Here is a 24,831-nt window from a genome sequence, read left to right on the forward strand (position 1 = left end):
ACTTAATAAAGAGCAGTAGCTACAAATATGACAACAGTGATGATATCAGGAAAGGTGGTAGGCTTCCCATTCTGGAGTGGGCTTCAGAGGATCTGCAAAGATGCTGAAAATATATGCAAAAGTTAATGTATGTGAGTATATCTATATTCTGAAAGGTACAATAATATTTCAAATGAATTTTACAAAGTTGGGACTCCACTTCCTCAAATATGAATACCTACCACAGTAAATCACCTTCAGAATTGACTCCACAGATGAATTTTTTGAGCCTGGATGAGGCAGCTAGAAAAACCATAGCTTTTTCAAAATGATATTAATAAATAATTTTACTTATTTAAAAGCAAATTAAATTGAAAAGTAAATTCTGTACAAGTTTAATATAATTTAATTAGGCGTATTCAAATGTTACAAAAATCTCATCAAATCTTCTATCAGTAATTTACCAATACTATGTGCAAATTAACTGAAAAAAAGGACTTTTTGATATTGTTATGAAAATGTTTCAATGAGGTTTAAAAAGTGAAAAGGACTTGCTAATTAAAAAGTAACCCTAAATCTATTTCCCTTAAATATCTATAAACAAAATGATTATCTAAAATTTATATGCATTCAAAAATGGCTATTCAAAAGTCCTACATGTATAACTTGAAACCATAAAAATCCTAGAAGAAAGGACAGGCAATAATTTTTTGACATTGGCTGTGGAAACATTTTCCTAGATATGACTTCTTTGGCAAGAGAAGCCAAAAGCAAAATTAAACTATCGGGACTGCACCAAAATAAAAAAGCTTCTGCACAGCAGAGGAAACCATCCACAAGATAGAAAGACAATCCCCTGAACACAAGAATATATTAGCAGATGATACACCCAATAAGGCTTTAATATCTAAACCATATAAAGCACTTATATGACCAAACACCAAATAACCCAATAAAAAAAATGGGCAGAGGATCTGAATAGACACTTTTCCAATGAAAATTATAGAGGGCCGACAGACACATGAAAAGAGACGCAACATCACTTACTAGCAGGGAAGTACAACTCGAAACCACAATGAGATCCCATGTCACACCTGCCAGAATAGAAACACTCATGAAACAACAAATGTCGGTCAGGCGATCAAAGAAAGGGACCCTCGCACACCGTTGATAGGAATGCAGACTGCGGCCGCTGTGATCGACAGCATGGAGTTTCCTCAGAAAATTAATAGAATTACCATTTGCTCCGGTGATTCCACTACTGGCTATTAACCCAAAGAAAACAAAAACACTAATTTGAAAAGATGCAGGCTCCCTTACGTCTGTAGCAGAATTATTTACTACAGCTAAGAATCTGGAAGCAGCCTAAGTGTCCATGGAAAGATGAATGAACACAGATGTGGGGTATGTACACACACACACACACACACACACACACACACACACGAAGATCACTGAGCCATAAAAAAAGAATAAAACGTTGCCATTTGCAATGACATGGAAGGAGCTACAGAGCGCGATGCTAAGTGACGTGAGTCTGTCCGAGAAAGACATATGCCATCGGATTCCGTGCATATGTGGGATTTAAGAAACAAAACAAATGAACAACAAGAACGACAAGAGGCAGACTCTTGCACATAGAAGCAAAGCGGGTGGTCGGCAGAGGGCAGGGGGTGGGAGATGGGGGGATGGGTTGAGGGGGTTAAGAGCACATTTACTGCACTGAGTAAGGAACCGAGTTGTGGAATCACTGTAGTGTACACCTGAAACTACTATAGCACTGTATGTTCACTGTAACTGAATAAGAAAACAGCAGAACTTGCATGGATATTCAAGCATTTTACCTAATGATACAAGCAAATTTTTCTCTAACTGGGATACCTTTAGAATTCCAGGCAAGATGACGATTTCTGAAAAGTCTTCGGTGCCTTTAACCTTGTAAATCCGTAACTCGGCTTCAATCCCACGGCCGTTTCAAATAAAATTCATTTCATTTCACCAAGAAGGGTGATTCTAAAACGAACCTGACCATTTTCAGTTGCTTGGACTAACTTTTCCAAGCTCTACTTCTCCCAGGAAGGAGGCGATGCGGGCGAGCCCAGGGGATCGGTCATTTTCTTGGAGCTAATACTACCTACAGTGGTGATCTCCACATTCTGGATGATTACCTCTCCCTTTGTGAAAATGCTATTCGCTTTGCTTTGTAATTATCCGACTCTGGTTTAATTGTTCGCTTGGATCTCTTCCTCCCTGGTAGGCCATAAGCTCTTTCACTGTAAACACTATGTCTTGCCCCCTTTTTTCTTGAGCATTCTCCCTGCCCTTAAACAGGTGCTGGTGACGTATTTATACATCCTTACGTGCGTGTGCAACTGCTTTGGAAAATAATGTACTAAGAAGATGCAGCAGAAAAACAAACCAAACCAAACCAAACCAAACCAAACCAAAACAAACAAACAAACCCCCCAAAAGTGGAGGTGAGAAGTGGAGCAAGGGGTGGGGGCTGGGAAGCGGAGGAAAGAGAGAAGGGAGAAGGGAGACTTGAATGGATATTTAATGTGGACGTTCACCCGTCCTTCTGTACTCCAAAGAGGGGGCAGGGGAAGGTTCTTGGAAACTGTCGCCATTGTGATTCTGTTCCATGGTTTCCAAGATGCTCTGAGGGAGCAAGAGTAGCCCGTGTGTGAGTGTGAGCGAGTGAGGGCACGGTCTGGGGGCTGCAATCCCGAGGCCGATAAAGCACGTTGGTGGGAGAGCACAGTTTCCTCCAGGCAGGGGGACGGGACGGTGGGACAGTCTGTGTACGTGCATGTCGGCGTCCTTGAGCAAACCACACCCGCTGCCCCAGGCACCGGGGAGCCCTGAGCAGGTGCGGCCAGTCAAGTGTTGGGGAGAGGGTGCCACAGGAGGCTGTGCCCACAGGAGCCTCGGCCTGCTGGAAGGGCAAACAGCAGTCCTGTGCCTGAATTCGGGGCCTTGTGCAAGGAAACAGGATGCTCTGCAGGCCCCAAATACCGCTTCCGTTCTCCCCTTGGTGCTTCTGTGAATTGAGCACCCCCGTCGCCCAGGTCGCAAACCTGACTCCAGTTTCCTCAGTTCTTCTCCCCAAACCTCCCTGGAAGGGACAGATCGGCTGACCCTTCCCCATGCCACCCTGTCTCCTGCCAAAGCTCATCCCCCCGCCTCCCGCATGGCCACAAGCAAGCTCTTACTTTTGGTGTAAAACTCTACCTGTGTGCCTTTCAAGGGGTTAAAAATATGTATGTATTTCTCTTTGCACTTTTTCATTAAAGACCTAAAAGTTGTCCTTGTAAGTTTAAATAATTGACAGCTTATGACAAGCGAATTATGGTAACTACTTATACCTCAAGTAAAAACAAAAACAAAAACAAAAAACGAAACAAAAACACTTTTCCTCAGATCCAAGACTTAAAAAAAACAGCAATTTGACACTTTCAAATATTCATTTTTATAGACTATATGTCTACCCCCAAATTTATTTCATTCTGTATTCCCTTGAATTGTCCTATTCCATAGTCCCCACAGAAACACATTCTAATGTGATTTTAGGTTTGAAAGCTTTATAACTAGTCCCGTCGTATTTAACAACAGCAACGTTCTGTTGTCATTCTATTAATAATATATAATTGATTACATTAAAGATATAATAATTTTTATGATTATTTTAAAAGAAGAAAGTGGCATTTCATTGACAATATGCTCCGCTATTCATTTTGACATTTAGGACAAATTACTGAGCCTTGCTGACTTACGCATTACTGATCTTTAGAAAGAGACAAACTTTACTTTCAATTTTATTGCTAATTTTTACTTTTTACAAGTGTTTTGTTATAACTATTTTATTTCTGTTAAGAAAACTTGGCATAAATCAGAAGGTAAAGGAAATAGTTTCTCAGCGCTTTCTCTCCCAGTGCTCACCCTCCTCTCTGGCTATAACACCGGATACTAGCACCACCAGAAACCGATGGACAGAAAACTCCTTAAATGCCACTGGAAACAGAAAGCCGGAAACCACTAGACTTCCACAAAGGAAGCCCCTCTCCCTGCACTCGAGCCAGCGTTCTGTGTTTTCACCCCCGTTTGCTGCTTGGACGGTTTTTAGTCTGTTTGCTTATTTCTCCTTGTTGTTGTCATTCCGATTGGTGGTTTCTTTCTGCTCCTTAGGTTTCCAGGTAAATTTGTATGGAAACACCCAGATAGAAAATGCACAAATTACTATTGCACAGTTCAACGGGTTTTTACATTGTAAACACCCCTCATGTGATCGGTGCCAATCTAAAGAATCCAAACGTTAGCTGCACCCAAAAAGCTCACCCGGGACCCCATCAGCACCACGTGCACAGGCTTCAGGGACAGAAGGGATGTCGTCCGACCTCTAAGGACAGACACGTGCCCTCTAACACTACACAACCTTTGCCCACGTCCTTGCATAAGCATTCACACCTGCTACTGCGTCTTCTTTCAAAACAATGTATCGGCTCCCCAAGTTCATTAGCAACATATTAGCCCACAGCCCACCGGTTGCTTCACGTTCTTGTCAGCCCCGGGGTCTGCAGTCTTGTATTCTAGAAACCTGTAGTCCCCCTGTGGGAGGTTAGTGGCGGCTAACGGATACTCCGCATTCTTCTCACTGAAGTTCTCTAAACTGTCTGTGTTTCATACACAGCCTTCAAGTATCTTCGCCCTTCCTGGATTGGTCTCGACCAGGCCTGTAAACACGTGATTTGAGAGACGGAATATAAAAATTTAATGGTGTCCCATCTACCTTCTTTTTCCTTTGGCGCCGGAATCCACGTGCCGTTTTGACGTCCTTCCCTATGCCAAGTTCATGCAGGGGGACAACAGAATCCATGAGGCTGTAATTTTACAGAAGCTTTAGGTCTGACCTTTCTCACTTACGCCTGTGACCACCTTGCATCAATTTTGTACACGCAGAATGCAGGGGCTCAAAATTCATCTTTTCCATATGTGTTTCCAGTGAACCACTCGCTCCAAAACCCACCTTTTCCCACGTTGTGCTTTTGTTGGAATTCAAACCCGTGTGTCCTGCACTCTGCAATCTCTGCCCCAGCTCTGGTTGTGCTCCGCTGTCCGGTCCCTCCCGGGCTTCATTCCTGTGCCTGCATGATGACCGGACATCGGGAGCTCTAAGACTATTCCACATGACCTCTGCTCTGCGTGTGGACACAGGAGAAGGTGCAGCACACACAGCAGGGCTGTGCTGATGAGTGCAGCTCGGGGAACCCCTGGAAGGTGGGCCTTGAACCTCCAGAAAAGGGGCGGAAGGGAAATAAGGTAGGAGGCAGGCAGCGAGTGCGGACGTGGCTGTTGCTGGACGATGAGGCTGCACATGGCTTTGCTTCCTTCTGTCACTTCTTCTGTGGGCCCCAAGCTGCCCACACAGGAGCCGCGCCAGAGAAAAGCCCATCACCTGATCGGAGGATTTAGGACTACGAGCCTGATGGCCATAAGAGTACATTTATTTAAGAAAAATAAATAAATTTTAATGAAAAATAGGCTGGAAAAAAAAATGAAAACTGAAAGAAGTTTGTTTGTTTGTTTTTTAGAAAAAAAAAAACAACTCAAAACAGTTAAACTAAGAGACCATGAAAGAATATGCTGTATTGTGGTACAAAAACACATGTTTACACACAGATGTGTCCCACACACCTGTACACACATACACGCATATATACTGATCTAAGCTATGCATGTACACAATATGTATCGTGTAAATATGACACACACTGCGCAGTTAAATAAGTCAATGTGTAATTATTTAACAAGGGGTCTCTTAGAGAAACAGAATGTTTTTGTATATTCTTAATTTTTTATTTCTTTCCACGACATCCCAACCTGGTGGGTAAAAAAGAAAGGAGAGCAAAAATGTAAGCTACAGGAGGAAGGCAAATGCACGCCGCCTAAGGACAGGTGCAGAAAATGACGCGTGCGCCACTGGATGTTTTGCCCCATGGGGACGTTCCATTCTGGGACATTGGGTGCAACAGAAGAATGGGGTAAGTGTGACTGAGAATCTGCGGGACGGCAGAGTCAGGGGAGCTGAGCTAAGGGCTTGAGCAAGGAGCCCAGGAAGGCAGGAGGCGCGTGCTGAAGTCCCGGAGGTCAGATGCTGTGGTTTTCCACTCTGGCCGCGGGCCGGCTCCCCAGTCAGAAGCCAGCCGTGCGGGGAACGTGTGTCTCTCCTGAGACTTACAAAGACAACGTGGAATTATGGTCACCGGCCAACACAGAGCACTGGGAATGCCACTGCGCTGAGAGTTGAAAGAAAACGCTTCATTCTTCCTCCGGAGCTTCTTAGACTGGAACTCACTGGGGTTTGGCCCAAGCCCCTGCCCGTCCTCCCGTTACCTGCAGCCACAGACGGCTGCTACGGACAGCTGCGTCTTCTGCAGACTCGCATTCATGTCGTGTTTTCCACAAAGTCCCTTTCCCGTGGTATATGGAATCGGATACACAACCTCACACTACGCTGATCCTTGCACCAGCACTGCGACCAGGACAACGTGTTTTCGTTGTGATAAGGCAGTCAGCTCAGGCTCAGCCAAACCGGGCCAGAATCTTCACCGCTGTCCTGCCTTTTCTCTGACCCGGTCATTTCCTCCACTACTAGGAACAATGCGAGAACGTTGTGTTTACTCCACATGACTAGAACAAGGGATGCCGGACATGATCTTCAGAATTAAGTCAATGAGGACTCCGGGCACACTAGCCTATGAATGTTGTACAAATAATAACATAATTAAAAAAAGAGTTTTAAAAGGCTAGTTCATCTGGAAAATGTAGCGAGAGAAAGCATCCTCTTTACATAAATCTTATAAATCAGTTTTTATGACAATTATAAGTGAATAAGTTGCCGGGTTTACTTTAGGGAAATTAAATATTTTCAATAAATAAAGGTTTAAAAAATAAATAAATGTAGATTTGGCTGACTTGGTATAAAGTACACAGTCTGCCAGTTGACCTTATATATTTTCCTTTATAAAAGAGGAAATACAGGGGCGCCTGGGTAGCTCAGTCGGTGCAGCATCTGCCTTTGGCTCAGGTCATGATCCTGGGGTCCTGGGCTCGAGTCCTGCTCTGGGCTCCTCGCTGGCATGAAGTCTGCTTCTCCCTATTCCACTCCCCCTTCTCATGCTCTATCTCACTCTATCAAATAAATAAATAAAAATCTTCAAAATAGGAAATAAAGATTCTCTTCTGTCACCTTAAAGAAAACAACTCTCATGGAACCATTTTCTTGTATTTCGACAAGTTCCAGAGAACACGGGTTCTCAACCATTCCCAAGTATTTGACACAGTTCATAGCATTAAGTGTTGATGAGCTTGACAAAGTAAAAATCCCAAAATGATACTTCTCAGATCAGCTCAGCTGAAAGTGCAGACCATGCAAAGCTCCTGTGCACAAAAAGGGGAAACACATTTCTCTATCTTGTGAACATTTCAGCGACAACACAAAATATTTTGCATTGTACTGGAGAAATCCTAGCTTTTAATCTTACCATGAGTGATTCTGATTTAGGATAGACTCACTCGGCCAGTGGCAAAGCAAGAAGACTAACAGTTGTTTTTGTTTAAGATATTCAGACAATGACAGTATTCCACTATAAATAAAAGCCCTTCAGCCTCCCCACCCTCATAAATTACAGACACGTATCATAAATCTTCTGGACTATTCCAATCAGCCCCTGCTTGCCAGGATGCAATTGTGATTTCTCACTTAACAGATTCTCCCCCATCATACTCAATGCGGGTAAGTGCTTCTTATTACCAAGTTTAGTTCAAGCACATTTAACTAGATTTGTAAAATTACAATTTGATGCCATTGGAGTAAAATGATTTAAGCAGCCTCATAATGTTCTTCCTACTCACAACTTAAGTGAGCTTTCAGCATGTCAGCAACGATCTAGACTCTGGACAGGGGAGGGAGAACTTGGTTTCTGTTCTGGAGCATTAGAAACTGAAGAACACGCCTGCTTTGGTGTAGGTAAATAATGAATATAGGGTCTTCGGGGGGAAGCACCATACAGAGGCAATGGAAATGCATTCCACACCCTCCAATTTCAACATCGCTGTGGTAGGAAGTCCCTTGACAAAGACTGGATTGAGAGTATGGGATTCTTAAGGAAATAACTTGGTTTTGGATTTTCGTTATATCAGATTTTAACCAAATGTTTAGTGTGTGTTACTTAGAATAAGAGTAGTGAGGGACGCCTGGGTGGCTCAGTCAGTTAAGCATTGCCTTGCGCTCAAGTCGTGATCAAGGGTCCTGGGATCAAGTCCCACATCAGGCTCTCTGCTCATGTGGGAGGCCCCTTCTCTCTACCCCTCTCCCCTCACCCTGCTTGTGTTCTTGCTCTCTCTCAATCAATAAATAAATCTTTAAAAATAGAATAAGTGTAGCAAATTAATAAAGAGCAAAATCATGGAGTTTTAAAAGCAAACTTCTGGCAGGTAATTTATGGGTCACCTGAGAGCAATCAACTTTTCACTCTCAGACCAAAAACGTCCAAACACTTCAGAGCTCCTACCCACCCCCTCTCCAAGGTTCCTGACTAAATCTAAAACCTCTGAACATTCTTATATTCTGACCCTGAAATTTCTGGACTTCTCATTCTGTTGACTACTGTCTTTTTCAGTTATGAACTTCATCCAAAAGCCTCTTGAGATCAGACATTTTCTGTCCCGGTCTTCTTGTGATTTTGCTGCTATGTTAGTCCTAATAAATATATCTAAGTCAAGTCGAACCCTAGAGCATTTACATAACTGACTGTAGCTATGAGAAAAAACTAATATTCCAACTCTAATGTAGCGTAAACACCTTCTAGGAAATCTGTTCTCAATAAGAAAACAAGACCAGTGTTGGATTAACCTCATCCATGTAGTGATAATGGGAAATATGGTTCAGAATTTGTTTGTAATTCTATAATCTAGGTTTGCCAGTAGAGCTATTTTTTTCAATTACTGAATGGCTTATTTTTAATTATACTAAATGAGTTTAAACCACCCCCTGGACAGGATGAAATGGTGCTGCTAATCTAAGTGAAGATTAAAAGTACAAAATCTCGGTGTTTCACGATGTCATTGACTGCACCTCCAACAAAGGAATCCACAACACTGATGTCACCATTTTATTAGCCCCACTTTCTAAGGTCGTGGTCTCAGTAGGTACCGACAGTCAACACTGAGCCAGCTATGAGTAAGTTCCTATCATTAGGAACATCTTTAGAGTTTCTGGGGAAAGAAAATTGCTTGCTCACAAATATCTAATGCATTTGCTTAAATATTCTTTCCCATTTCCCCTAGTGAGAACTGCCTCCTTGGATTGTTTTAATTAAGAGTCTAAAAATGTCTCCTGGGTAATTGTAGGTTATGATGAATGTGACCCTAAATCTTAAAATTATTGTATATATAGCACAGTTAGTTCCATGAGAGCAGGGCCAGGACTCTGCCCAAAGACCCCTGAGCTCTATTATGGAGATAAACTGTACAAACTAGGAATTGGTGTCTATGCCCATGGTCATTCAACTAATGTAAGCCACGAGGAAATGCTATATGAATGGTTGAAGACCCCTGCTTTATTGGTCAGATCCTCAACCATTAATGCTCTGGATACAAGCTGGCAGAGACCTGAAGGAGAAGATAAAAGAAGAGTGGGCAGCCATGGATGCTTCCAGAACGTTGGTGGCGCTTTGCTGTTGAAAGGATGAGGAAGGCGCCTGGGAAGCTGGTGTGTAAGAAGGCATGGCCAGTGGGAGTAAAGGGTCAGCTACGTCCTCTGACTCTGGCACTATGATGATGTCAGTACGGAACAAATTATGGTGTCAGTACAACAAAGGTTGCACGTACATGCTTTCCTTCCATGAAGACTCCACACATAAAGGATCATGTGTTACATCATGACCACGCTTGAGAAGGGGCTCAACTCGAAAACTTGAGACCTGAAAACTGCCTTCTAGCAATGCTTAAATTGTTTCTAAATTCTTAAAACTCAACGCATAATATTGCACATGGCATCTGGTTACATTCTTCTTCAAAATACTTCAGTATGGGTGACAGATGAATGGAAATATTATTTTTGGTTGGGATGTGATTAAACATTCAGAAGAACCAGCATCACATCATTTTGTGGGGAGATTTAGTTCAAGAACTCATAGAGCTAGGGATCTGTGTTATGCTTCCTATCTTCCCATACTTTAGGGTTAGAATCATCATATGAAAGTTGAAAGGTCCATATACCTATATTTAGTAAAATTAATAAACTTCATCATTCAATGGAATAGAATAGAATATTAGTTATGTACAGAATATGCAGAATGACCTTTAAAGTGTTGTGTTCAATACATTAGTTCCTCAAAAAAAAAAAATATATATATATATACGTGTGTGTGTGTGTGTATGTGTGCATAACACACATACACAAATTCAATGTTTCAGGATTATTTTGCATTTCAATAAGTGCATGCTCACTCTGTGCCTGAACCGGGTGGAGAAGCATTTTAGAGCAAGACACAAGGAACAGAGCCCTGGTCAGCAGAGAGCAGCCTGCCTGGTCGAGCACACACTTCAGACTACTTGGCTGGGAAGACTCAACTACCCAGCCTGAAAGAGTGAAAAGCTCTCCTGCTCATGAGGCGCTCTGGTTACACGGCAGCAATTAAAAGAGTCATACACTTCCACTGACCATCTCCACAGGGCGGAATCTACCATATTTCAAGACTGGTGGCAGGAATTAATTTTATTTAATCCTGACCAAAGTCTCTTGAGGTTGAGACAACCATCAATATGACTGCAGAGAGTTGCTGATGATAAATCAAGTTTCAGAGATTTAAGGATTTCCTGTCTTTGGATTTCCTGTCTTAACATAGATGGTAAATAGATCTAGGTATTTATATATTAAATTTGTATTTAAAATGAATCTTAACACTAAATATTTTAGACAACAGTTATGAAATAAAAATGGTTATTTTTAAATTCTCAAAACTAAATAGAAATTAAAAGAAATATATAAAAGTTATGAATTAAAATGTACTAAAGATGAAACAGAGTTGGGGGTGTATGCAAGTTATTTATGCCTCAATAAATTGGTTTAGTTCTTCTAAAAAAAAACAGTCATAAAAACAAAAACAAAAACAAATAGTGTCTTCACACCTTGTCTGACAGGGGCCGTGAGAATCCTCCGACAAGTCATTATAAAGATGCAGCCATGAGCCAAACGGACAGACGCACCTGCTGTGCAGTGTTTATGTCTCTTAAAGATGAAACAATAGTAACTCACATAGCCCAGTTCCTAGGGAAGATAAATGACCTACACAAAACAAGACCCAGATTTACCACTGAGCATTAAAGGGCAAATTTTTCTTTCTCATGTTTACCAAGGAGCCAAGGGGAACCTGTTCACAACTCCAGTTAAAAGACAAAAAGCTGGACTAAGTCATGTCCAATCTTTGCAAATAAAAGAAGCAGAAAAATCATAGAGTAAAACCCAGCTTGTTCTAAAGAAAAGGACTGAATCTAATCTGAAATGATATCTGAACTCCAACAGAGCATCAAGATCTCAGAACATGTTCAGCAACAGGGTCAAGGGTGCACGCCCTGCCGTGCAGCCTGAAAACGTTTCATCCCAGCAGAAGGTGCCATAGCTGAGGTGGGCACTACTTGATGGCCGCCGGGAAGAGGCTTCGCAGGCGGGCCGCCGTGCCTCCTCGCCTCGCACAGAGCTCCACAACCCGCCCCACAAAGCGATGCGTCCCAACATCGAGGAGCAGAAACCGGCCAAGCTTCTAGTAGACGTTTCTCAACTGTGTGTAGGCTCACCTGACACATCAGAACCCTGCCAGACGGACTCCCATGCACCTGCCGGCTCTGTTCCCCTGCAGCAGCCCCGGGCCCAACCAGGGCGGGCTGGGCGTGGGGCAGTGCAGCACTATGGGGCGCTGCAGGGGAGTCTGGCTCTGATCCGACCTCCTGGTCCGGCCATCTTTCTGAATCTGGTAACAAACACGCTTGGAAGACAAGGATAGATTTATACCTCCCAACTCACACATAGACATTTCCTTTGCTTTTCCTTTTAGCTTTGTATGTATTTTTTAAATACATAAGCACATGAAGGTTATGTATTTAGATCAGGTGGGAACTGGACTGTTCTTCATCAAGTTTGCTAAGATCTTAACCAAAGTCCCTTGTAAGTGCACAGTGTAGGCAGGACGGGCTCTTCATGGCAGCCACATGTGCATACCCGGCCCGGCGACAAGCACGGAAGGGCCGATGCCAGACGGACGCCCTCACCCTCTGTCCCGACTCCGCCAAGGTCCAGCTGTGCAACCCTGGGGAGGTTTCCACTTCTCGGGGTCCCCAGTTGCCATCTGCGTGATGGGGATCATAATAGTGCTTCGAATGTCTGTTAAATTTAGGACTCAAAGATGGAAAGCATATCAGATGTTTATGACAGTGCCTGACACACAGTGGAAACTCAATGATGCCAGACAGAACTGATTACATAACACAGGGCTTCAGGGACATGATTTAGGATACCACTATGTTATCAAGGTGTAATATGTGAAGTATAACATGTATTCTACTCTGAAAATGGGGGTAACCAATAGAAACAACATGTAAGCAATTTTTAGTCCATTTTTTAAGGGACTAAGTGGATAAATATACATCCCCCAAAACATTTTATATAAAATATTATTTTATATTTATGAGCATTACAGATATATACATATATACATTTATTTAATATAAATATATACATATAAAATATGCACATATATTACATACCTCTATTTTTAAGTGTGTGATACACATGCATGAATACACATGCTTGCATTTATGCATGTACATACAGGTGTGTATTTTTTTATAATTTTTTATACAGGTGTATATTTGATTATATGTGCATATATAGTCATAAAATGGATTATATACAGATGGATGCATTTACCTACATATATGCTGATGCATACCCAGCTAACTAGCCAAGTAATTTAGATATAAACTATAATTTGTTTATATCTAATCTTAGTTTTTCTATGTTTGAGCTATTTACAGGTCATATAAAGTTATTTGGTATGGCTTTAACTTATTCTTCCTTTCCCAAAACACACAGGCGTTGCATTTGATCAGGTAACATGCTCATAGTCCTGTAGGTCTGCACAGTAGGTCTCTGACAAATTATCCATGATGAAATTGCTTCACTGACTAACACGAGTGGTTAACAAAAGAAAACCTATACACTGGGACTAGGACTTTGAATTCATTTCTCCTTAGAAGGCAGTTTTAATGGTTTTGCTTTCTCCTAAATGCAGAGTATATTATACATGCCTATTCATCATTCCGCCAAACTGTTAAACCCACACATTAATACCAAGAGCCTCCCTCATTCTATTATGCCACTGGCATGAATCATATCTTCAATGATCCAAATTCAGTCTCAGTAAATAATTCAAATGAAAAGAAATGAGCCTCAGGCACTTGCCTGGGAGATCTGCCTGGTCGGGAGATGTGCAAACGGAAACAGTGATTTATTACAGCCTTCCCTTCAGTAAACCTGTGGGCCACACCAACTCATTTTATTTACCATTTACATTTACCATGTATCAAAGCAGAAGTGTTTCCTTTCTCCTTAGAGTCTGGGTAGTGATCTACATACCACTGCAGACAGCAAAGAAACAAAATCCTGTCATGTCAACAAAGTACACAGAGGAACTGGCCTGGGGGAAATTCGCATTTCAGAGCTCCATAGCAACCAAATTTTTCTGACCTGGAGACAAACTTTTATGCTTACTCTGTGTAATTTCTTTAATTTAAATTAAGTGAAGTAAACGCCACCCCAACAAGATTAAATAGGTTTTCCAGTCTCGGAATACCAAAGAACTTAAACAAAATATCTATGTCTCCCTTTTGTGAAATAATGTGAAATGAGAAATGAGAAATGTGAAATGTGAAATGAGAATAAGGAGACAAATACTTGAAAGTTTCAATTAATATTTTGAAAATTTGGGGCTGATTTTCCATTTTATTACAAAAACTCTGTGTATTGTCTGTGTCCCCAGACAGGTTCTGGGAGTGTCACACAATTTCTGTGCTTTCAAAATGCCCAAAGCATCCCTACCTACCCATCAGTGTTACCATATAGCTTTGCCTGGGGCAGCAGGGGACCTCCAACAGGGCAGTTTCGGTGCAATGAAATACTGGCCTCGGTGTTTTTAGAATGACCAATCACATTTACCTGGTTGCAAATTGCAGACTTGGGCTATCTCAGTTATTATTATTATTTTTTAATCAGTAAGATAAGGAAAGCAATAGTTTCTCCACAGGATTGTTATTGTAACTGAATGATGTAGCACAGACACATTTGACATGGAAAGCTATATCGTGCCTCTTTTCCTCCTAATCTGACATAGTTGGCTCTTTATGTTGCAGTTTTATGATGGTGACTCGTTCATTGCCAAATAGAAACCACGTGCACTGGCATTCTCCATTGGAGACTAAGCTGTAAAGCAGGGTTAAAAATCCTGGTGTGCATAATTGCTTAACCCAATGAGGGATGGCCTTAACACTTAAATATGGCTCATACAGAAAAAAGAGTTTTGCTTGTACAGAAGGCCTTCTGTCCTGCATGTGTTCAGGATGAAATAATTCAACACTACAGTGACACACTAACAGTTCTTGCTCATTGCTTCAATCTGAAGTAACAGCCTTTAATTAATCCAAAGATAATGTTTTATTGGTTAAAATAAAATTCCATAAAAACACCACTGATACTATGTCTGTGATCCCCAATAAGCTGGATTATCTTTAGGAAAAAATTATGGCTTTAAAGCCTTCCCTATAGCTTTACAAATCATGGAAGTATCTGTGTTCATCAGGGCATTTTTAGTAAAATCAATTATGTCCCTAGAAATATTGACAACCAAAAAGAGAATTGATTTTGTAGGAAAATGGGAAATATTTTTTCAATTAAGTTTCCAAATTTTTGCATTCATTTAAAAATGTTTTGAAAAAAAAGTGTCATTTTGTATTCTGTTTTACAACCAAATAAAAACAAAAGTGAGAAGTCACTGTGATACTAGCAAAAAAAAAAAAAAGACACATAGATAGATGGAGCAGAAAATTAAATCTCCCAAACACATAGTAAATTGATCTTTGGCAAAGGAGCAAAAAGAATACAACTGCAGCACATCTAGACTTTCGATAAATAGTGTTGGAACAACCAGACATCCTCACGCCAAGATGAAGATAGGCACAGACCTTACACCTGCTCCCAAAATTACTTTGAAATGGACCAAGATCCAAATGTGAAGTAGAAAACTCCTAGAAGGTAACACAAGGGATAATCTAAGTGATCCTTTATTGGGGAGATAACTCTTTAAGGACAACACCAAAGGCATGTTCCATGAAAGATCAAATTGATAACCTGTACTCCATTAAAATTGAAAACTCCTGCTCTGAAAGACACTATCATGACAATGAGAAGACAGAAAGAGACCATCAAGAGGATGAGAAGACAATCCAGAGCCTGGGAAGAGACACTTGGAGAAAGCATCTCTGTTAAAGGACTGGTAGCCAGAGTTTTCAAAGAACTCTTACAGCTCAACCGATAAAGCAAACATCTTGATTAAAAGCAAGCAAAAGCCCTACATATAGATCTCACCCAAGAAGGTAGACCAATGACAAATAGGCACATGAAGACATGGTTCCCAGCATAGGCCACCACGGAAATGCAGGTTAGCACAACAAGGAGATGCCCCACATGCATATCTGACAGCGAACGTCCAGGACACTGGTAAGACTGAATGCTGATGAGGGCATGGAGCACAGGAACTCTCGCTCATTGCAAGGGGGAGGGTGTAAAACGGCACAGCCAGTTTAGAAAACTCAACATACTCTTACCATATGACCCAAGAGTCACACTTCTTGGTATTTATTCAAAAGAGTTGAAAATTTGTGTCCACAGAAAACCTGCACCCAAATGTTTCATACCAGCTTTATTCATAAGAGCCTACACTTGGAAGTAAGCAAGCTCTCCTCCAGTTGGGGGAATGGATACACTGTGGTCCACCCAGACAACAAAATATTGTGCACCAAAAAGAAATCAGCCATCAAGCCATGAAAAGACATAGAGGAACCCTCAATGCATGTCACTAAGTGAAAAGAACTATTCTGAAAAGGTACATAGCGTATGATTCTAACTATAGGACTTTCTGGACGAGGCAAAACTATGGAGACAGGGGAAAAGATTAATGGTTACGAGGTATTGAGGGGAGGGGAGTGGGGGAGCAGATAACAGGCAGAGTACAAAGATTTTTAGGGCACCGGAAATATAGTTAGACACCATAATGGTTGATATATATATTTACCCATCTGCCTAAACCCACAGAATGTATGATGCCCAGAGTGAACCCTTCTGTAAGCCAAGCTTTGGGTGATAGCGGGGTATCAAAACAGGTTCATCACTTGTAAAAATGAACCTCTCCACTTGTTGGGGGGGGGACTGGTGATGATGGGAAGGAGGGAGTATACGGGAAATCTTTGTACTTCCAGCTCATTTTTCCTATAAGCCTAAAGTTGTTCTAAGAGACAAAGTCTATTTTTTAAAAAGGATGTAAGAATAAAAATTGCATTTATGTCATTTAGACAGTTACCTTGTCATTTATCGTATCTTTCTCAGATGCTATACAAATTTTAAATGGCCTTCCCTTTAAGACCTAGCACATACCTGACATTTTAAGCATAGCACCCAGAGCACTTAAAACAAAAACACTGATGCCTGCTTTCCATCCAAGACTAGTTGACTCAGGATCTCTGAGAGTCAGATCTGGACACTAGTAATGATTCCACACATGATTTTATGTGTAACCAGAGTGCCAAACCATGGCGTTAGGAAAAGGGCACAGGATTAGGAACTAGAGAAAATGAATTCAACCCAAATTCTGCCAACAAGTGGCTTTCACTTCATTGGGAAGGTGGTGCGTGTCCTCCTTCTAGAGCTGTCAGGAGATTAAGAGATAAATTGTTTGAAACATATGGCACGAGGTAGACACCTTACATTGACAAGGACTATTCATAACAACCTCTAGGCTGTGTGCAAAGTGAGCGGTGTCTTAAATGCCTAGGAATTTGTTTCCATTATAAAGAGCCAAAACATACAATGTTATTGACATCTGTGGGGTTAGGCTCTCATTTCAAGAGAAAAAATTGAACTTAAAAACCTACCAATATATCTTGTTATTCTAGTTTCCTATATTATTTTTAATTATAATAAAATAGTTTTTAATAAAATAGTTTTAAATAAAAAAGTGAGAAATATTTCTATTGTCTCAACAGTGTCTCACTGTTGAGAGGTCTCACTGCCTCTCAGGAAAAGCAATAGTTATCTGAAAAATTAAAAAAAAATAGATGAAAATGATGACAAGGAAAACAGGAACTATGGAGAGACGTCAACCGTGTTCTGTAAACACTTACGTGCTCATAGCTAAGCAGTTAAAATGATTTTAACACAACCAAAATGCTACACATAAAAAGAGGTCAATAAACTAGTTTTATAACTACTTTTATAAGACCATGTGGAAACACTTTTCAAATATCATAAGAGCAAAAATACTGTTTATGCAGAAATATATAGTTTTCAATTTTTAGAAATTAAATAGATTACATCCAGTTTGAAGCTAGTTTTAATATAGATACAGAGATATTTTGGTGTACATTTTGTATGCATTTATGTGTGTGTGTGACTTTGCTCTCTTTGGCTCTGCATCATGGAGTTTATTATTATTTTTACGACGACAGTATAAGCGCGAGCCCAAACTTCTGATCGTTTTAAGAACACTGTAATATACCTTAAAGAACTTTCCAGAAAACTTACTCTTCAAAATCAGCGACTCATTTACTGAACACCCATGTATTACGTAGAGTAGCTGATACACGAAGAAGCAAAGCACTGCTTTACCCTCAAGAAATGTATAAAGAGTTGGGAGGCAGATAGGAAACTCATGTTGAGTTATGTCTTAATATTTCGCAGAGACTACTACGCCAAGCTGTGTCTCAATGTCCTCCCGAAGTCATCTGACCACACTGAAAGTGACAGCATGGCCAAGGTTTGCTGCATAAATCATAGGGTCTAGATCTTGACAGAACCAACGTGATTCTTTCTGACCAATTTTCAAGAAGGCTGAGCTTATCTTATATGGTTGCAGCATTTTCTGGGGATTAGACTGGTTTTATTTTTTTATCTTATTGTTTATTTATCCATTTATTCTTAGCTCTTTCAAATTTAGACTGGCTCTAATATCACCACAATGCAAGAGACCAGGGCCTCACTTGCTGTAGAAGAGGGTCTCTGTACTTCGTAATCTGGAGCTCTCACCCATGAATCTCACTCCAAATTAAATCTGCCAGGATATGCAAAGGCCCTGGACACTCACGTTTGCACGTGGGAGGCTTCCCTGTGTTGTTCCATAATCCGTCTTCCCGACACACAGCGACTGCTTGCTGGCCGGCTTCCAGCTGAAAGCCCTCGTTACATTCATAGGTCACTTTACTATCCAACGTGAACTCGTTGCCCGTAAATGAACCATTTCCCGGGGACTCGGGGATTCCACAGGACACAGCTGGAAAGAAATGGCAGAAACACAATTATTCTTATAAGATGTTATGACACTTCGTTGCTCCATTGCTATGGTTCATGGCCAGTGCATAGACAAGCAGAGAGATATTTATATTTCTCATGTGTGGGATAAGTAGACACATTTTCAATGTTTTAAGGATCTTGAGGGTTGATGAGAAGCCGTGGAAAACTGCTCAGAATAGAGCATCTGTGTGATTAGGATCCCGGAAGGTACGTCTGACTGCTGTGAAACCGTTGAAACACACTGAGGTGTTTTCTCGGACGGCCACGCTCAGGATGCCAAAGGGTCATGCTTTCTACTTCATCTAATACTGCAAAGAAAGGAGGGAACAGCATCTCTACCATCGCAAAATCTACTGATGCCTCGGTGCGGAGATCTCTCAGGAATCAGAACTGAAGCCACCGTCTAACTGCCCCTAACGGGCACCTTCCCCTCCCCCCATGACGCCTCTTCCTGAAAGCCCCAGGCATTTCTAATAAAATGCAAATCACTGAGCCAAGATCATTGATGCATCTACAAATATAGTATGTGTTATTTTATAAATCACCTGTCAGAACCCAAGCCTTTGAGGAGGAAGGAGGAGGAGGAAGAGGAGGAAGGAGGAGAAGGGGCAGATGCCCAGGGCAGAGACCGCAGCCCTAAGCAGGCTGCTCTCAGGGCGAGGCCACGCGCGAGGGGGATGAGGGAAGCGGACAGGTTTTCGAGACAAGGAAGGTGGCGGGAGAGTTCAGGGTAAACACTGCCTTCTTCAATTTCCTAGCTCGGATCCAGACTCATCTACTATGAGATATAAGGAAACAAAACAAAACAAACCGACATAAAAGACATCTCAAGTGACGTGACTGTAAGTTGCAGTCAAGAAAACAGTAAGACAGGACGAAGAGACGGAGAGTCACTCCCTACGACACAAACCGAGTCCAGGTGTCCTTGTCCAACAGAACTTTTCCAATAACTACAGTACTGGCCTCCGTGTTTGCGATCGGTATTTAACATATTATTCACCACATGGATTCTAAGTTTGAGTCATTTAAAATGTTTCCATATTATTCTAATAAAAAAAAAACATGTAGCTTGTTAGAGCTGAAAAGATAGGTTGAATGACTTTATATAAACTCAGAGTTTTACAGATAAAGAAAACTGAGGGTCAGAAGGAGAAAATGACTCGCCCACGGAATCAGAGGGACTCTGCGTAGAACCTGGGCCACAGAGCAGACCTGTGACTCCCGAGGCCACCTTCGAATCCTACGAGAGCCCTACGAACTACCCGAGGTTCACTCTGCGTCTTTTGGCTGTTCTGTTGTTTCTTTAGCACAACCTTCAATAAATACAATGGAAAACTATGAGAGTGCTAAAACAATGCTTACATGTAGAGGCTGACAAAGATGAAACTTCTGGAAAGTCCAAGTACTCATGATTCTCTTGTGCTTAAATGTCTAATCAGCTATTTCAACTGTCTAAAACATACATAAGTATAATACATACATAATAAATATTACTCTAATAAACATTTGCAATAGATAGGGGATAGAAATGCAGACATATAGACATGATTTTGGACAAAGTATTTAAAATAATTATTATCCTCTGGCTTTCCAAATCCATTGCTTTATTGAGGCAATGTATTGAGCATCTGCAAAACGTTCATCTTAATTTATTGAATGCAGTGAATGTCCTTCGTGACTGGATCTCTTGGCATCACCCATCCCTTGTTTCCTCCCAACTCCTCTCGGATTTCACTCAAATGATCATTTGTTCATTCTCACAAACCTAAATTTCTCTTTTTGCTGAAGCATGCTTAGTGCCCAGCTACCCTCTAGCTCTCATTGGGGCGAGCGTCAAATGAAATGACATTTCTTTGGCAGGTAACATTCTGCAAATATCCATGAAACCCTACCTTAAAGGGATTCATACCCTGGAGGCCAAAACAGAAAAGCTTTCTAACAACTTCTGCTAAATCTGGAAGCTTATTTCAAACATGAACCCTGATTCCAAGGACTTAAGGAGACCCACTTTCTGTCATCTGATCAACAGTAGGGAATCTTTTTTGGCCTTGAGCTATGGTTTTGGCCTCTCTAGACTGTCTTAACAGTAGGCTGTTTGGTGGGGCTTACAGAAATGTTGGCAATCAATTGACCATGACATTCTCAGACTTCTGATTCAATGAAGATAGACGGCATAACCCTTGCAGAGTTAGAAATCTAGGTTCATGGGATGAAGGAGCCTCCTATTAAGGTCTAGTATTGTCTCATCTGTTCACTCCTTCTAAAAATTGTGTATGATTACTAAGTGGCAGATATTCTTAAGATCACTTTTTATAGGTCAATGACCCAAATGCATATGACTTTCAAAATATGCAGAAGGTTCTTACTTTTATTATAGCTGAAGGGAATAAATCTTCTTCATTTTTTTAACTATACGAATATAACATTATAGTTCCTGCCAACCTAAGTGAACAATCACCTACTCATCCCTTAAAACCTGACTTTAAAGTCAGATTTCTATATTAGCGTGTGTCTCTGACATTTGCCAGCTCTATGATTTCAGTTAAAAGGCTTAACGAAAGTTGTCTCATTGCTTTTGGGTCAATAAAGGCCACCTCAGAGAAAATTGTGTGGAGTAAATGAGATAATGTATACAGAGCAAGTACCACTGGGTTCATACAATGTAGGCATCCCATAAATAGGAATGTGTTATTAGTATTAGCAGTAGTAGTTATATACATGATCATCATTTAATCTTATCTGTTTTGTAAAGAAAAATATGAGTTGACAGGATAAACTTCTTGTAATGTCTTTATTAAAGAGAGCAAAGAGGCAGAGGAAATCAGTAGTAAATCAGCTTATTTCCATTACATATCATGAGATAGTTAACATTTTGGTTTCAAATATGTAAGTGGAAGAACTACTCCACTGTCCAGTGTCCCTATTCCTCTTTTAGAACATGAAGCCTATGTGGGATTTTTTTTCTTACGTATTTAAGACCAAACGGTAGCCATTCTTGTCTTTGTAGGTTTAAATGCTTCTCTGATTTTTTTCCCCACTTTAAATGATTGTTCCTGTAACTAAAAAGGATCCTTTTCTTTCTACAGCCCATCAAGTTTCAACACGGTACCATTAGCTTTGCTGTCTTTTCTTTTTTCTTTTTTTTTTCTTTCTTTCTCCATTTTTTCCCTTCAAAAAGCTCAGTGATTCTTGGGCTTTGACTATCACCTTAGACTTGTGATTCTCATGCCCTGATATCCTCTTAGTCCCCTTGAGCAATGCCCACATCTCAAGCTAAATGTGTGCAGGTTCTGGGTGAGAAGCCCAGGAGAAGTGACCTTCACTGTAGCTGTCCTGACAAACTTTCTCCAGCCAGTCTGGTCAGATTTTTTCATTCACTTCTTTCTCTACACAGCCCTGATCTGCTTGGCGGCTAAGCATTGTTCACTTATTTGAACATCTGCTTCATACTCTCAATACCTTAGCACACACACCCATTATCTCACAATGGAATGTCTACATTTTCATTATCTGGAGCCCACTCATAAAGCTAGGCAAACCCAGAGGGAGATCAATCCCCATACCATAAAGCTTAGAGTAAAACTAGTATCCCGCAGTAGGGATTCCTATGGCCTGGTTAAGGTAAGACATATGTTTAAATAAAAACATCTGAAACCGAATATGTAGGAAATCTGATAGGTACCTGGTTTATAACCAAAAAACTAGCTGAGCATCAAATACGAAAGGAGCATAAACAAAAATGAAGGACGACTGATAAGCTCAGGGACAAGTGCTCACGAAATGCTCTATAAAGAACAGGATGTGCTAAGAGGTACAGAAGAGGACCTGCATTACAAGAGAACATTGCAAATCCCTCTGCCGAAAGCATGATGAAGAAAAATGCAGTGATGTAGCCAAGCCCTTAAATGCAGACAATGGATTTCTGAGGGGTTTTAAGTATACAATTTAAGCATATAAGAATTTTCTATCAATTAAAATTTATAGGGGTGCCTGGGTGGCTCAGTGGGTTAAAGCCTCTGCCTTTGGCTCAGGTCATGATCCCAGGGTCCTGGGATCAAGGCCCGCATCGGGCTCTCTGCTCAGCAAGGAGCCTGCTTCCCTTCCTCTCTCTGCCTACTTGTAATCTCTGTCTGTCAAATAAATAAATAAAATCTTTAAAAAGTATGTATATGCATGTCATTATATATATATACACACACACACACACAAAGATATATATATACATACACACATATACACACAAACACATATATGTGTGTGTGTGTATATATATACACACAAACACAAAACATATATATGTATATATAAGTATAAATATAAATTATGAATTCTAATAGAAGAGGGACATCTAGGCAGCTCAGTAAGTTCAGATCTGCCTTCAGCTCAGGTCATTATCTCAGGCTCCTGAGATTGAGGCCCATGTTGGGCTCCCAGATCAGTGGGGATTCAGCTTTTCCCTCTCACTATCCCTCTGTAGTCTGCCTCTCTCTCTTTCCCAAATACATAAATAAAATCTTCCTTAAAAAGAATTCTAATAGAAGAATATTTCAAATTGCCATCTATAATTTAGCTCTACTCTATAATATTTGTGCCTGTGTTTGATTTGTGTTTATAATCATGTTGTAGCCCAAGGAACAGTGATTTTTTAATACCCAATAAGCATTAGGGGCAGATAATATAGAGATCATGTCACTTATTCACTACCAGCCTATTAGATAAAAGACCTTAACAATATTTTTGCTGACTATAAAATTCTGGTTGTTTTCTTTCAGCCCTTAAAAAATGCTGCTCTACTTCCTTCTACCCACCAGGGTTTCTGATGAGAAATCTACTGTCACTAGAATCCTTATTTCCCTATATGTGATCCATTGTTTCTGCCTGACTTCTTTTAGGCTTTTTTTTTTTTTCCTTCTTTGCCTTTAGTCTTCAGAGAAAATTCTGCCATGATGTGCCTTGTTGTGCATTTCTTTGGGTTTCTGGTATTTGGGGTTCACTTAACCTTTTGAATCTGTTAGGTTTGCATATATTTCCAAATTTGGGAGGCTTTCAGCCATATCTCTCCAAATACTTTGTCAGCCTCTCCATCTTCCTGTTCTTCTTCTGAGACTCTGATGACACACATCAGGTCATTTGTTAAGTCCCATGTTCTGAGGCTGAGTTCATGTCTTTTTAAGCACATTTTCTCCCTGTCTTTCAAAGTTGAGTAATTTCAATCATTCTGTCTTAGATTCAGAGGAAAGAGCAACTTTCCTCTGTCCTCTCTATTCTGCTGTTGACTCCATCTACTGAAGAGTTTTTCCTCTTTATTTCAATTATAGTATTTTTTAGTTCTAATCATCCCATTTGGTAATTCTTTATACTTGCTATTTCTTTGCTGAGACTTCCTTTTTTCTTAATTATTTATGTAGACTCATAGGCATAATATAATAAAATGCTCATCTACATTATAATTGTTGACTATGGCTGCTTTAGAATCTTAGAGCATTCTAATATCTGCGTCATCTTGGCTTTGGCTTCTATTGATTGTCTCATCTCATTTAGTTTGATATCTCCCCACTTCTTGGTATGACAGGTGATATTGCATTAACACCTGGACATTGTGAACATTATGTCATTCATAAGATTCTGGCTTTTATTTAAGTCTTGTGTTTTCCTAAGCCTTATCTAACATCACTCTAGTAGGTGAAGGGAGGTACCACTTCTACCTTCAGGTTGGGGGTAGAAGTACAGGTGAGTGGGGTCTTTGCTGTGTAAGGTGGGAATTCCAGCTTGTTTCCAGGTCTCTGCTGATACTTCCCTAGCTGGGAGAGTAGGGGGCACTTCTTTACTGGTTCCCATATGGCATCCACTGACATGACGGCTTTGTCCTGATTGAGGAATGGTCACATTTCTGACTTCCAAATATGTGTCCTGTAATACCAGCAAGAGAAGTGAAGGGGAGCTCATCACCAACAGGTGAGCTGGGGTCCAGTTTCCCAAGTGCCATCACTGATGCTGTGTCACAGTCTTCTTACCACCACCCAATGGGGACGGTTGGAGCATCTAAGAGAGCCTTAAAAACTCTCCATTTGGTCTTTGCAGTTGGTGGTAGGGTACGGCCACTGGTTTTTCTGTAAGATTTGGATGGAGAGTGATTATTGACTAAATATTTCCTGTCTTATCTGGCTGCCCATTCCCTG

General features: G+C 40.8%; 1 protein-coding gene across 1 annotated transcript in view; it reads right to left on the minus strand.

Moving 5' to 3' along the window:
• Nucleotides 1–24,831, minus strand: part of CSMD1 (CUB and Sushi multiple domains 1) — a 732,674-nt gene that overhangs the window by 81,091 nt on the left and 626,752 nt on the right. Inside the window, exon 45 of the mRNA XM_044225749.1 lies at nucleotides 18,447–18,632. Coding sequence (XP_044081684.1) covers nucleotides 18,447–18,632 — 186 coding nt within the window. The remainder of the gene's footprint in view (nucleotides 1–18,446; nucleotides 18,633–24,831) is intronic.

Source organism: Neovison vison, chromosome 11, assembly GCF_020171115.1.
Source record: "Neovison vison isolate M4711 chromosome 11, ASM_NN_V1, whole genome shotgun sequence".
Lineage (NCBI taxonomy): Eukaryota > Metazoa > Chordata > Mammalia > Carnivora > Mustelidae > Neogale > Neogale vison.